The sequence below is a fragment of the Gymnoscopelus microlampas genome (assembly GCF_963454915.1).
Source record: "Gymnoscopelus microlampas genome assembly, chromosome: 9".
Classification (NCBI taxonomy): Eukaryota; Metazoa; Chordata; class Actinopteri; order Myctophiformes; family Myctophidae; genus Gymnoscopelus; species Gymnoscopelus microlampas.
Genome location: NC_139946.1, coordinates 19,608,364 through 19,623,842, shown reverse-complemented (window position 1 = coordinate 19,623,842; position 15,479 = coordinate 19,608,364). Strand labels below are relative to the sequence as shown.

The following is a 15,479-nucleotide window of genomic DNA, read 5'->3' as shown; positions in this document are numbered from 1 at the left end:
ATTCAAAGCTTTATAGACCAACAGTAGTATTTTGAAATCAATTCAATGACACACAGGGAGCCAGTGTAAGGATTTAAGATGCTCAAATTGACTTTGGTGTCGTATCTTTATGAGATGGGAAACGGCTCACGCATTTTACTGTCCTCCCCTAGATTTTCTTAGCCGAACAATTTAACATTTTTCCCTTCGTTAACCCCCTCCTCTGACCCTAATTAGTTGTTGAATTGTGAACGTACTACAGTTCTGCCCTGTTCTCTCTCTCTCTTCTCTATTGTCTCCTCTGGTCTCTTCTGGGTTCACTAAGCTGTGCTCCAAACAAATCATCATGCCTTGTTCTGTTGTTTTTATGCAAATCGAAGTGCAACGTTGTTCCTTCCAGTTGACTGCAACAATGTTCTAGCACCGGCTTTGGCCTATATAGATAGAGACATGCATCTAACGCAGTTTGCAGAGAACAAAGCATCCTTGTTGTGGCAAAAATAATAATGCTAATTATATTTAAATGAGGCATAACAACACATGCATAACATTACATTATCATTATGTGGAGGCTATTAGCCGTATAATGTTGATTCCTCCCATCTACATCATTTAGTTCAATGTACATGGGTCATATCAAGAGGTTTAATTCATATGCTCTTCATAGATAGTGTCAGTGTGGATCAATGGAGTGCAGCAGTAGTGTTAAGAAGATCATTACACCAGTATTTAGCAACTACTGTATATATTGTTTCTTGTATATCAATGAATCGACACTGACACATTCGAACAGATTGTTTAAAATTGATTAAATCAATTAGTCTGATTAACCGCTTAACCCTGTATTATACTTTGTTGTACAATGGTGCCGTACAAAAATAGTGAAAATAGCAGATGCACTGTGAGCTTGTAGATCTGCTATTTTCAATATTGTAGTTTTCTTTTAAATAATCTTTCATTAATCATTATCTAGGGAAATCTTTGAAATAATCATGATATTTATTTGAAGTCATATCACCCATCCCTAATTGGAACCTTTAAAAATAATGTATTATCTTTGGACCACTAGGATATTTCGAACAGTCCTCAAGGACCAGCCCACCCCCACAAGCTCTCAACAATCTATAATTAGTATTTAGTATACTGTATAAGAAGGCATTACACAGTCATTTCTTTTCTTCTTTTTTTTGGCATTCAGACTTATACTTCGTTGCACGCTGCAGGTATTGTGCACCGAACAAATAGCAAACCTACAAGCTCAAAATGCATTGCACACATATATGAAGCCCCTAACAGCCATTATAAGTAAGTAAAGTAAGCCATTACACAGTTCATTACATTAAAGCCATATCATGTCAAGCTTTTCCCCCTACACTATGCCTATTAGTGACATGAAATGTTATTTTAACATAATATTCTTAATACATAACAAAGGTTATATACACACACACAGACACACACAGAAGCACAGGTTAAATTCATCCATTTTTCACAGAGAGAGCTCAGTGGATCAATGGAGTGGAACGATAATGTTTAGAGGATGCTGGTGCCTCATTACACTGACAGCCTGAGCTGACCTCCCTGCTCCCTCACCACACACACACACACACACACACACACACACACACACACACACACACACACACACACACACACACACACACACACACACACACACACACACACACACACACACACACACACACACACACACACACCTCTCACCACCACACATAGCTCACAGGCTCTGCAAATACAGCCCATAACATCCTCCCTGGATTTGTGGTTCACAGTGTCAATGTTATTTCAACTTTCCTAAGCCCTTGTTTTCAGTCGAATGTTGTGATTCAAAAAATCTTTAAAAAAGAAAACATATTGTCGCTGTCGGACAGAAACCTCTTGTCTCCATTTTCTAACCTCTTTTCGTAAATGAATGCCCTACTTGATCATACTAAACACTAAAGCATCACACAAGAGCATCAAATGTAGCAGATCCGCAAGCTTGAGCTTGTAGATCTGCTACTTTTGCTATTTTTGAATTTGAATCCTGAAAAGTAACAGTTTTGGACATGAGGTTTCCACCCGACAGAGACGATATGACACTTGGCAATATTATGATATTATTAATTAGAATCACAAAGCATAAGGGTACCACTTTTCATTGTGGATTAAGATAAGACTTGTATTGATGCCTGAAGGGAAAGAGGTGAAAAAACAGGAGAGACACTCATGATATCTCTCTGTTAGTGACTGCTTCCCCACAACAGGTTCATCTAAAATCTAATATTAGATGAAATTGGACCAAATATTGCGAGGACCAAATGTCCCCACAAGTATAGTAGAATTTGAAAAGTAGATTCTAGTAGTAAAAGTAGTTGAGGTTAGGATTAGACATTTAGAGGTTAGAGGTAACTATTTTAAACTTAGTTGTGCGGCGATGTCACACACGGAAAAATAGCCGATGCGAAGCGTTGTGAGCTTGTAGATCTGCTATTTTTCGGCTATTTTCAAAGCTGTCCTAAAATGTTGATGTCCTCACAAGTACAGTATACAAATCCAAACCTCTGTTTATGTGTTGATGTGCATCCAGGGAGCAGCCTATCTTCAGCAGCAGAGCCCATGTGTTCCAGATCGATCCGGCCACTAAGAGGAACTGGCTCCCAGCCAGTAAGCACGCTGTCACCGTGTCCTTCTTCTACGATGCTGGACGCAGTGTCTACCGCATCATCAGTGTGGGCGGGACCAAGGTGAGACCCCACCCACTTATATAGGCTACGCAAAGTAAACAGTATACTACTCATACACACGGTACACACAGTATTAGTATACTTGTGAGGACATCAACAAAGCCTCTCTAAAGCCTGAGTTGTATTTACAGTTTGTGCACCCAGTGTCGCGCACTGAGAGCAGAACTACGTGTGAGCGAGAGAGACACACACACACACACACACACACACACACACACACACACACACACACACACATGCGCGTGCACACACCCACACATACTGTTCACACACACACACACACACACACACACACACACACACACACAGAGGTGGTTGGGGGGGCATAAGGCATACAGTGACATTCACCATATCGTTTAGATTGAGTCAGACTGTTTGACTTTCAGTTCCTCATTTGAAAATGTTACATTTCAAACCCTTTAGCCCATTGTACGGCAAGTTGTGTGTGTGTGTGTGTGTGTGTGTGTGTGTGTGTGTGTGTGTGTGTGTGTGTGTGTGTGTGTGTGTGTGTGTGTGTGTGTGTGTGTGTGTGTGTGTGTGTGTGTGTGTGTGTGTGTGTGTGTGTGTGTGTGTGTGTGTGTGTGTGTGTGTGTCTCTTGATAGTCTGAAGACACTGCTTCTACAGTTATATGCTGCTGTGTCTGTGCTTATGTTGCTGTTGCTTGCAATATGTTCTGTGACCACATTATTTGTGCTTTATGTGAACATAAATAAATCCTGTCATTTGTGTGTATGTGTGTGCAGGCCATCATTAACAGCACCATCACACCCAACATGACGTTCACCAAAACGTCGCAGAAGTTCGGTCAGTGGGCTGACAGCAGAGCCAACACTGTGTACGGACTGGGCTTCGGCACAGAACAACAACTACAGCAGGTACACACACACACACACACACACACACACACACACACACACACACACACACACACACACACACACAGTGTATGGACTAGGCTTCTCCTGAGAGCAACAGGTACACAAAGGTTACAAAAGGTACACTCACCAAAACGTCGCAGAAGTTCGGTCAGTGGGCTGACAGCAGAGCCAACACTGTGTACGGACTGGGCTTCGGCACAGAACAACAACTACAGCAGGTACACACACACACACACACACACACACACACACACACACACACACACACACACACACACACACACACACACACACACACACACACACACACACACACACACACACACACAGTGTATGGACTAGGCTTCTCCTGAGAGCAACAGGTACACAAAGGTTACAAAAGGTACACTCATGTAGCCTGGTTCCAGACGAATCTGCCTTTGCAAAATTGCATGCACTTTAGCCCTCGGCAGATTAGGTCTGGCCCCCCTCCATAGAGATTTCAATTCTCTCCCTCCGCAGTTGTGCGGAGCCAACCAGGGCCCAGTATCCAAATGTGGGCGGGCTTATCACCTTATTTGGAGCAATGACGTACAAGGAAGCACTGCTCTGATTGGTTCGTTCAAGGAAGCACTGCTCTGATTGGTTTAGGTCTAACCAATAGAGTCCGTTTGGATCTTTTTGTAACCGCCCCTTGGAAGAAAATCTACCGTTGATAGGGACCAGACTAATATCCACGCAGTGTGTCGTGTGATATTGTCTGGCTACGCGAGGCTAACACTCATGCACACACGCATGTATGCCATCTTGATGAATTAAATACATAGGACCACAATGGAAACAAATCCCCAGGACGTTTTTGTCTTATCCTTTTAGCTTTACTGTCTTACTGTACGACGTGCTGTTTACATTTCTGTCTAATAAAGTATTCAATCAATCAATCAAACCCAATGGATTTAATTACATTTGAATACCCTCCCTCCTACACAGTTTTAATATGTTTTTGCTATTTCATCCAATTTGACTGTGATTTATGTGTTTTACACTTGAGTCTTGCTTTCATGGATTATTATTTATTATGGTCCATCGTGTCTTTTGTTTTGTCATCCTCGATCGGACAGCAGCACTTTGGGGTCAACTCCTGTTGTTGTTGTTTTAAAAGTAAATGATGACTTGAATTGGCAGAGAGGAATGAACAATTCATATATATATATATAATATTAGCAGCCAATCTAAAGAGGAGCATGACTAAGTAGAGGATATAGGTGAAACGCCAATTTATGCTGTATTGTGTGCTAGTGTAGTCTGGTAAACCATCCCGGCCGGTCGCGGAATTCACATTTCATTTCCATTCAGCAGAACGGTCTGCTGAATGATTTCGTCCGAGCCGCTTGTAAACACTACGACGGCCCATTTGGGACAAAAACACTGTGGCAAGGTTTCTGTCATTATGAACATCAGATAAAACCCCCCAAAAAAGAATTAGAGCGATAAAAATATGCGATCTAGTGCATGGACCTGTCCGCTCTGATTTTTAGTTGTGGTGGACTCGGGATGGAGTTAATAAAATGTTCTGTACCACTCGTCCTAGGACATAATAACATCACATAAAAGTAAGGAAAAGGCTAGTCTGGAATTCTCCTTTAAAGCTAAAAGGATAACACAAAATAAGTCCTGGGGACTTGTTTCCATTGTGGTCCTATGGAACTAAGCATAAAAGAGTGAAATACAGATGAGACAGAGATGTTGTCACAGTGTGATGTTAGTGAGAGTAAGGGCCTGTATGTGCCCTGCACAGTTCTCAGATCAGTTTAAAGGAATACAAGAACGCTCGCCCGGTTCTAATCGGGCGACCATGGAACGGTTGCCACCAGGTATTCCTAAACATAATCTTGGTAAAACCATGCCTAAAAGTAACCTTATTCCTAAACTTAACCTCAGTAAAACTATGCCTAACCCTAAACTTATTCCTAACATAAACCTCAGTAAAACGAATACAAGAACCACTGGGGGTGTGCGGAACAAATGGGGGCGAGCGTGTTTTGGGACGAGCATTCCGGTTAGCGTTTAAAGGGGTGAAGGAACATCTGTATCTTCCCTCCACAGTTCTCAGATCAGTTTAAAGAGGTGAAGGAGGTCAGTGAGTTAACAGCCTGCATGTTCCCTCCACAGTTCTCAGATCAGTTTAAAGAAGTGAAGGAAGCGGCTCGTTTGGCCAGAGAGAAGGCCCAGGAGAGGTTTGAACTGGCCAACCCTGCGCTCAACATCGCCGCCCCTCAGGTGAGTCTGGGAAATGCTTCAATGTTATTTACACAGTTCAACTTTGTCAGTGCAGCTTACACCACACAACATTTCAGGCAATGTCAGTGTCACAGACACATTTCCTACGTTGGAATAAAATCATGAGAGTTTTGCTAGAGTTGTGATATGCTCCTGTCATCTCGATGGCTTTTCTGTAAAGTGGTAATAAAACTCAGTCTGAGCTGTCTCTAGTCTCAAGTCAGTATTTTCTTGTGCTTTACGTTCCGATAAAATCATCCAATATCAAACAGGTTTAATATAAACGGGAGTCTTAGTGCAGACACCCGTAAGGTAAGCTAACCATTCCGGGTATGATTCTGATTCTGATGTACCGGACATAACAGGGAGAATCGGGTATTTGTAGGCTGGTCAAGAGCTGCTACTGAAAGAGTCTTAAATGGAAGCACAGGAAGTACCGCCCTGAAGGAAGTTACGTTGATGCTGTGCAGATCTGTTTACATACAGGGCATGAAAAACGTGTTGAGATTTGACAAAAAAATTATAAAAGAAAGATATCTTCCGGGTTGACGTACATACAACAGCCCTATAAACACTTTTGGTGTCTGTTTTAGTTCTTTGCCAGGCTTTTCTCCTCGTGAGATGAGATACGGTTGACCTGCATTGGCCTTTTGAAACGTAGGATTCCCAGTCGGTCACTCTACCTCCTAAGCCACTGCCAGCTGCCATGGGTGGTGGTGGCTGGTACCACCAACTCTGCCAAAGTGTCCTTGAGCGTGCCTGTGTGTGTGTGTGTGTGTGTGTGTGTGTGTGTGTGTGTGTGTGTGTGTGTGTGTGTGTGTGTGTGTGTGTGTGTGTGTGTGTGTGTGTGTGTGTGTGTGTGTGTGTGTGTGTGTGTGTGTGTGTGTGTGTGTGTGTGTGTGTGTGTGTGTGTGTGTGTGTGTGTGTGTGTGTGCGCGCGCGCCCCAAAACACACATACAGCATGTGCGGGGTGACCGTGTATGTAGGAAGGAGAGCTTCAGACACATTTCAATTACCTCTCTCTTGGTCCCCACTGCTTTGAGGTATTTTTGACACTGCATATTTGCACATAATTATGTGAAATTTGTCCTGGGAATTTTCCCAGCCTATAACTATGTTAGGAGCAGTGAGGCGCAGTACATTGCTCAGTCGGGACACACACACCTTGTGTTAATTGACAGTAATGTCATCTCGTCTTACCTAATGAAGAGGTTTCTTTCAGAGCAGTGCAGCTAAGCACCACAGATTCCTTTTAAACACGTAAGTCCTATTATAGTATATCGTCTGACATCCTCGCATAGGGATAACAACAGATCTACAAGTTTACAACAACGCATTGCGATGAGCTTTTGACATAGCTAGTTTTCTCCCAAAATAAGGAATTAAATTGGTTAATAGTGTTAATCAAACTGACAGAGCCAGGTTAGAGAGACGGGAAGGTGACAGATTCAATGTCTGTGGTCTTTGAGTCATTTTATGCTTCTACTGTTAGCACTGCAGTGCTTTAAAGGAGTACCGTAGTTCACCCAAAAATTACTTATTTTCTATCAATTACACACCCCATGAAGCCTTCAATTCTTGTCACATTCCCAAGCCAATAATTTGATGACGGGTCATCGGTCAGTAGGAGACAAATTATTGTCTTAGTTGTCTTATTAAATAAATAAAAAACTCCATGAATTCAATGCTTCATGGGGTGTGTAATAGATAGTAAATACGATTTTTTGGGGGGTGAACTGGTCCTTTAATAACCAAATCCTAATCACCTCAATACCTGATAGCATAATGTAATGTTCCTATCTGTCTAAAGCCAGCCTACCATACACCAGAACAGTCATTCTCAAACCTTTTTAATTTCAAGGACCACCAGTTTGATATGCATTAGACCACTCACCCCCATTTGATAAAAAATGTCTGGGGCCCACTGTAAAACTCCTCAATTTTTATGTAGCTCTGAGAGTGTACAAATGGAACCAAATGGGTCAATTTGATTCCATTTGTAATTTTGTACACGCTCAGAATTACAGACCCGTTGAGGGTCCCTGGAGGTCCCCGGACCCCCACATTGAGAACCAATCCCATTGCAAACTTTGAAAAGTCTGACAGCATCTCACTTGTGTCAGAAGTTTGTTTTGTTTGTGTGTTGACTGTTTTGTGTTGTTGAGATTCTTTAATTTATTGAATCATTGTAATTATTTATGCATTGTGCTCCGAGGAGCCACTTGAAAAAGACATGATACACATCAAGAGGCTTATCCTCTAATTAAATTCTGATTTACAAAAAACAAGTCCCGAGTTTTTTAGTCACACAAAAAAATGTAGCATAACAATAACATATCGTCTCTGTCGGGTGGAAACCTCATGTCCAAAACTGTTACTTTTCAGGATTCAAATTCAAAAGCGTAAAAAGTAGCAGATCCTCGAGCTTGTAGATCTGCTACTTTTGATGCTTTTGCGTGACGCTGTAGTATGATCAAGTATGGCGTTAATTTACAAAAAAACACAAAGAGGTTACAATATTGCCCAACAGCAACGATATCTGTGTGTCTGTGTGTGTGTGTGTGTGTGTGTCCGTCTGGCTGTCTGTGGGTCTATCAGTTAATGTGATTTAACCCATAAAAAATGTAATGGGTTAACCTACCGTCCATGTCCAGCCGGACAACAACAACACCAGCTGCTACAGGGACATGCAGATAGTTTGTTTCACTCCACTTGGACATGTTCATTCATGTTAAAGTGGAAATGATGGGACGCTGTTGGTTTTGTCACTTTATTATTTTGTATCACTTTAGAGAGAGACAGACAAACAGAGAGAGACAGACAGACAGACAGACAGACAGACAGACAGAGAGATAATTAAGTTCACCTGTTGATAATTAAGTGTGAACTTCAAATCTCTCTCCCTCACTCTCTCTAATGTTATCTATGTCTCTCGGCCAAATACAGTACATGCCGTACTCTACTACAACAATGCAGAACAGTTCATTTTAATAAAAGAGATTTGACAAAGAAGAAGCAGACTGGTTAACAGTGTGTGTGTGTGTGTGTGTGCGTTTGCGTGTGTGTGTGTGTGTGTGTGTGTGTGTGTGTGTGTGTGTGTGTGTGTGTGTGTGTGTGTGTGTGTGTGTGTGTGTGTGTGTGTGTGTGTGTGTGTGTGTGTGTTGGCGTGTTAGGACACAGTGTGCTGCCAACGTATAATTAACTGTTAGGAGGAGTATTGTTAGTGTTTTCTACAGGTTTCAAGCCCAGTACAGTTGAGTTTTCCTGTATAGGAGAAGAGGCATGGGGGCAGAATAAACACCGATATAAAAGAGATGCTGCTCTTTCAGCAGCAGAATTTTAACCACTCTTGGATTGTTCATTATTTTGGGGCGACAGTGCCTCAGGAAGCAGCACCAGGCTACTGACTGTTTTGTCTGAAATGTAACTTTGTAGGAGAGTTGCAGGCTGTCGACAGCACGGCATGGTGTACTGTCTGGTATGAGCGTTTTCTGGTTCACCAGACCGGTTTATGATGCGATACATCATTAATGTTTCAAATTTTCACTCAATTTGCGCTGTCAATTTTTCATTCATATGTACACGGCAACCAATGTAAATCCACACACTGTAGTGACCTAGTTTGAACAATGATCATTACAACAAAACCCAGCCCAGGCTGTCACAAGCTGCAGTATCATTGTCTTCATGACAGGGGGAAACAATAGCTAAGATTACAGAGTCAAGTTCACACACATTATCTGTCTCCTTTCGCCATTACTCCACTCCAATGTCTCGTCACTGAGGTGCTCGTACGTACGCAATGATTTGGTGTTCTCTTACTTCATTAATAAATTCACTGCATTGTTTTAGTGTACAACGTATCCAGTCAGTGCAGTTCCGGTTCCCCTACGCGCAATGGTGGAAAAAGTACTCACATTTTTACATAAGTAAAAGTATCAATACGGCAATGTAGAAATAATAAAAAAGTAAAAGTCCTGTATTAAAAATTTACTTGAGTAAAAGTACAAAAGTATTGCCATCAAAATGTACTGTGATCTGCCAACCGTCACGTAGAGCGTCACTGTCAGGCAGAAACATTGCCTAGTTTTTTCATAAATGAATGCCCGACATCAGGTCCGTGACCCCTTTTATACAATAGTTAGTTATAGTTAAAGTTTATTTCGGTCATAACACATAAACCATACACACATATGGCATTTCGTACAATAAAAGACAAAACAATTAAAAACAAATCAGCACAAGACTAAAATATGTAGTGGGGGTCCCTGCTTCATCTCCCTCTCAGCTAAGGGGTCCTTGGCCTGAAAAACATTGAAGACCCCTGATCTACATCAACGTGCAAGAGTGCAGTGCAAATGGTAGCTAAAATAGCGATCTATTTTGGCTACTTAGCCTGACAAAACTTTAAAGTAGTTTGATAATTTTTTGTGTTAATCCCTGGACTTGCATTGGAGCTATAGTGACACCATGGTCACACACGCACACGCACACACACACACACACACACACACACACACACACACACACACACACACACACACACACACACACACACACACACACACACACACACACACACACACACACACACAGCTGTAGTTAAAGACAGGGTCACATTTATCAGCCAGTCAATTGGCAGTAATTAGCTGTCCAAAACGAGGCCGAGTGGAACCAATCATTATTAAGTTCTTCTGGGGCTTATCCAATCACGGGTCTCTGCCACAAGGTCACCACGGCAACCGGGTGACCCAGTTCAGAGCGGCGGCGCCTGGTTCTGTCCACCCATGGAACTACACACCCCTACATCAGCACACACACGCGCGAACACCACACACGCAAGCGCACATACCAAGGGGCTAGCATCCGGATCGTAAATTGAGTCTATATAGGAAGTGACAGTTCATATGAATGGCCTGTAGTCTCGCTGTTTCACCCCTGCTGGTGTCAGAAGCAATTAGGCTCTATTCAAGCGGATGGATTTTTGCCGAACTTTACACTTGATTTTATTATCTTAGTAAACATTGTCATGAATACTATATGCTTCCAGTCGCTAGTTTAAAGTCTTCTTTCAATCACCATGATATGCGTTTTGGTAAATTATGGTCCCATTTATTTAAAAATTGATGATAAAGTAGGGTATGTGGAAAATAGGCTTAATTTACGGTCTGTAGAAACCAGGGGCGTGACGATATATTCTTACGGTCTATTTATGGCACATACACACACATCTGTATTTCTTTGGTGATGCTGCTATTTGATTTTAAGCACTAAACAACATTTTGTTGTATGTTTGACACACACACACACACACACACACACACACACACACACACACACACACACACACACACACACACACACACACACACACACACACACACACACACACACACACACACACACACACACACACACACACTCCAAGTACATGGCTGAGCAGACACAATGCAGCCTGGTTAGTATTGATTAGTAGATAAGACAGCAGTCATTGATGTGAGACATAATGAATGAATGTTCAGAGCTGTAAGAACACACCTCTACACTCTGTGTTCTCCTTGTATCTAATCTAATCTTAAATGTGATATTATATGATGGAATATTGAATAATATCGTTATCAACAGTAGATCTAGAGGACACATGAAGGTGATAGGCTTGGGCTGAGATCACAATTTATTTAACATGTCGTCGCTGTCCAGCAGAAACCTCTTAGCTCCATATTCTATATATATTTATATTGAAGGTGGACAAACGTGTCGCTTCGCGCCACGTTTGTCGATCTGCTACTTTTGATACATTTGAATTTGAATCCTGAAAAGCAACCGTTTTAGACATAGGAGGTTTCCACCTGACAGAGACACTATGCAATATAATGACAAATGTATACTAGTGTGTGCATGTGTATAGATAGACGAATAGAGAGACAGACAGGCAGACAGACAGTTTACTGTAGTGTATATAGAGCATTTTATAGAGCACAAATATATGGACATTAAATCTACAGAGTAAAAAAAAGGCATACTGTCTAACAACCAACCACAGTAAAAAGATTTAACAACAGTTGCCTTGGCAAGCCTCTAAGTTGATGCTAGTTAAAAACCAAGTATGCATAGAGAGAGATTATCAGCCAGGCAATAACGAATGCAGTTTATCATAGACCCATGACCTTTATTCACAAAGATGAATCCCTCCTATGTGCCTTGAAGCGGGCACATAGGAGGAAGCTCTGCTATGTAAGGATTAACCAATTAAAAACAGGAAAGCATCTGTGACGTTTTAGATTTTACAGTATTAATATATAGCAACATACGTTTTTCGGAAAACTCTTAGGATTTAAAACAGTGGTGGCACAAAACATTTTCAGATGGGGGGTCCGCGGCCAAATGTATATCATTTTGGGGGTCCTTGGCATTAGTACTACTGATTTAGGAGGCATTCGTCTTAGGTCTTAGGTTGGGTTAAAGCAGTGATTCTCAACCTCAAATCTCAAGGACCCCCAGTTTGATATGCATTTGTCCACGGACCCCCGTGCTGGAAGCAATGATTTTCTAAGGCGGCGCTCTTGGGGTCGCTAGTTTAATAAATTCAAGTGCACATTTTCTTCATTTCATCCTAAACTTCCTTTCATTAACATTGAAGTCATATGAAGCGTGGTTTGTGAATTGTGTCTAGTTGTGTGTTTCTTTTATTGGGATGATGATGATTATGATGATGGTGGTTTGGCTTATGTAGCTGTACAGTGCATGTCTTAAGTGTTGAATGGAAAGTGTTACAGTGTATGTCAGTTCTCCCAAAGACACATTTTCTGTGGCTATATGTGCCGCTGCACATGGACTTTGTGTGTGAAGGAAAAAGTTACACAGTATACGTCACCCAAAAAAATGACTTATTTTCTATCAATTACTCACTCCATGAAGCCTCGAATTCATGGAGATTTTCTTTTGTTTTTGTCGCATCCCTGAGCCAATAATTCAATAGGCTATTTGCTGACGCCAACAAAGTATATGGTGTGAGATTTTTCATTCTTCTTTGTTACCTTGAAAATCCATGACAAAAACAATCTATCTAGTGAAGCCCATAGTATTCTTAGCTAAGATAAGCCAACTGTCACATACATCTTTTATGGTCTCTTTTTGTTTCCTCTGTCACTTTATACTCAAACTCTACATATGAAGTTATAATTGGCCACTGGAAACGTGTTTTGTCAAGTGACCTGTTCCATTTAGCTGCCTGTGGGATATTAGTTTTGTTTTTGTTTTTCCCTTTTGATGTTTTTCAGTTTGTTTTTTTTCCAGTGTATTTCAAGGCTTTGTGGGATGGGTAATTGATAGAAAAGAAGTCATTGTTTTGCGTGAAGTATTACTTTAAGAAAGTGTATTTTGTAATTTTATTTCGTTTACAGCAACTCGTGTTGATCCTTGTCATTCTGCTGGCACTGTTACTCATCGTCTTTGTCGGGTGGAAACCTCATATGTCCAAAACTTTTCAGGATTCCAATTAAAAAACAGCAAATGTAGCAGATCGACAAGCTCGAAATACGTCGCTTTGTGCCACGTTTTGAGCTTGCGGATCTGCTACTTTTGATTGCTTTTGCGTGCCACTGTTGTATGATCACGTAGGGCGTTCATTTACGAAAAAAACACATATAGTTAGAATATGCATATAAGAGGTTTCTGCCCGACAGCAACGTCATCCTATACGATGGAGAGACGCCACAGGCTCCTGAAAAGAGCATTTATCAATATTTCAAACGGCCTCTGGACGTAAAAAAGAATTAAGAACAAAAGAAAGCCAACAGAAATAGGCAGTGTTGCCATGTCTGCTTATTATAAGAAACTTTGGGCTTGTTTTTCTGTAAAGTTGCTTGTATTCGGTACTTGTGGGTTGCGTTTTTTGGGCTTGTTTCTAAAGTGTAGTTGCTTATTTGGGCTTGCTTCCAATTAGTTTTTTTCATTGTTTCGTCTGTTTAAACCAGTGTTTCTCAAACATTGTCATGTCAAGGACCCCCAAATTAATATGTATTTGTCCACGGACCCCCACCCAGATTATTTTGAAAATAGCAGATTGATCCAACGCGTTGTGAGCTATTTTCTAATAGCCGATGTTATATGGGTTGCTTATTTCTCTCGCAAAATCTGGCAACACTGGAAATAGGCCACAGTGTTTTTAAGACACGGTATAAGGTGCAGTATGTAGGAATGTAAGCCGTGATGCACCCGTCCATGAATTAATGATAAGGGGTTTGGGGTCTCAATGAAAGGAAATCTGTAGCAACTGTAGCTCTGTACAAGACAAGGAAACGAGTGCAGTGCGGCTCTCAGATAAATAAATAAACAGGTTTTAGATGTACTTAGATGGCGCTTGGTGCAGTGATGTCACATGCTAGTAGGCTCAAAAAGGGACTGAAAACCGCATGAACGGGTCGCTATTGTGTTGGAGAACGTTTGGCGAAAATAGCGGATCCACAAGCTCACAATGCGTCACGTTGTTGTTGCGATGCATTATGAGCAGTAGGTCGGCTAATTTCGTCAAAGATATTTAGTGTGGATCGAAAACAGGAGGGGGCTTAGTATAGAGCCCGGGGGGACGTCGGTCGACTTCGTATATAGGGTTTAAGGGGTTAATATTTCATGGTTTCTGGATTTTTTTGCATTCTTTTGTATCCAGTGTATCCCACTGGATACAAAAAAAACTCTAACACCCTCTAATATTTGTCTTTGTGTGATGTTGAAAATAGCAGATTGATCCAATCATGACTCCCGGGTAGACATCTAATTTGCACATTTCGATGAGAAATCTTTGGAAATCTTCTTCTGTTTGGAGAGGAAGAGGAACTAAAGAGAGGGCTCTACAGTGGGGAGCACATGGATTCAAGTTGCCAGTTGCCACGACTGATTTCAGACTTTTTAGAGAGTATTATAATGGATCAAACTAGCAATAGAAAACATATTTTATTGCTTAAATTGTAAATTGATGTTCAGAAGCATCTTCCATAAAACCCTAATGACTTACTTACTGCCCTTTATGCCGGCTGGCATGTAGGACAGCAACAGAGGATTTCCACTCCTGTCTGTTCTGGGCCAATGTCTTCAGAGAACCCCAGGTGTGATGCAGGGTCTTTCATTTATTAATTGAATACTTTATTAGTCAGAAATGTAAACAGCACGAGGTACAGTCAGTCATTTAGGCTAAAAGGATAACACAAAAAAGGCCTGGGGACTTGTTTCCATTGTGGACCTATGTATTCAATTCATCAACATAGCATAAAAATAATAAAATAATAAAAAATATCAACAACACATACAAAATAATGTACAAAGGAGGAAAAAAAATGTCAGCAGTGAATGTCGCCTCCTTTCTATGGGAAAATGGTGTCAGGGCATTCCACATTTTGGTGGCATAGTGGTAGAATGAGAATTTTCCCATGTTTGTTCTTCGGCTCTCCCTCCACTGTCCTACGCCAGGCGTTCTTCGGTAGGCCTCTTTACCGTCGTTTACCGTCTGAGGGTCTATTGAAGGGCAGTTTAGGTGATGTTGTCATGCTCTCTACGGATTACATGCCCAATTCATTTCACCCCCTTCTGATAAGGACGGTAGCTATGCTGTCCTGTTT

At 41.3% G+C, this 15,479-nt stretch overlaps 1 protein-coding gene across 1 annotated transcript in view; it reads left to right on the top strand.

Moving 5' to 3' along the window:
- Positions 1-15,479, top strand: part of LOC311052674 (homer protein homolog 3-like) — a 76,250-nt gene that overhangs the window by 26,037 nt on the left and 34,734 nt on the right. The window contains exons 3-5 of the mRNA XM_084067761.1: positions 2,570-2,726; positions 3,471-3,602; positions 5,757-5,864. Of these exons, the coding sequence (XP_083923887.1) occupies positions 2,570-2,726; positions 3,471-3,602; positions 5,757-5,864 (397 nt within the window). The remainder of the gene's footprint in view (positions 1-2,569; positions 2,727-3,470; positions 3,603-5,756; positions 5,865-15,479) is intronic.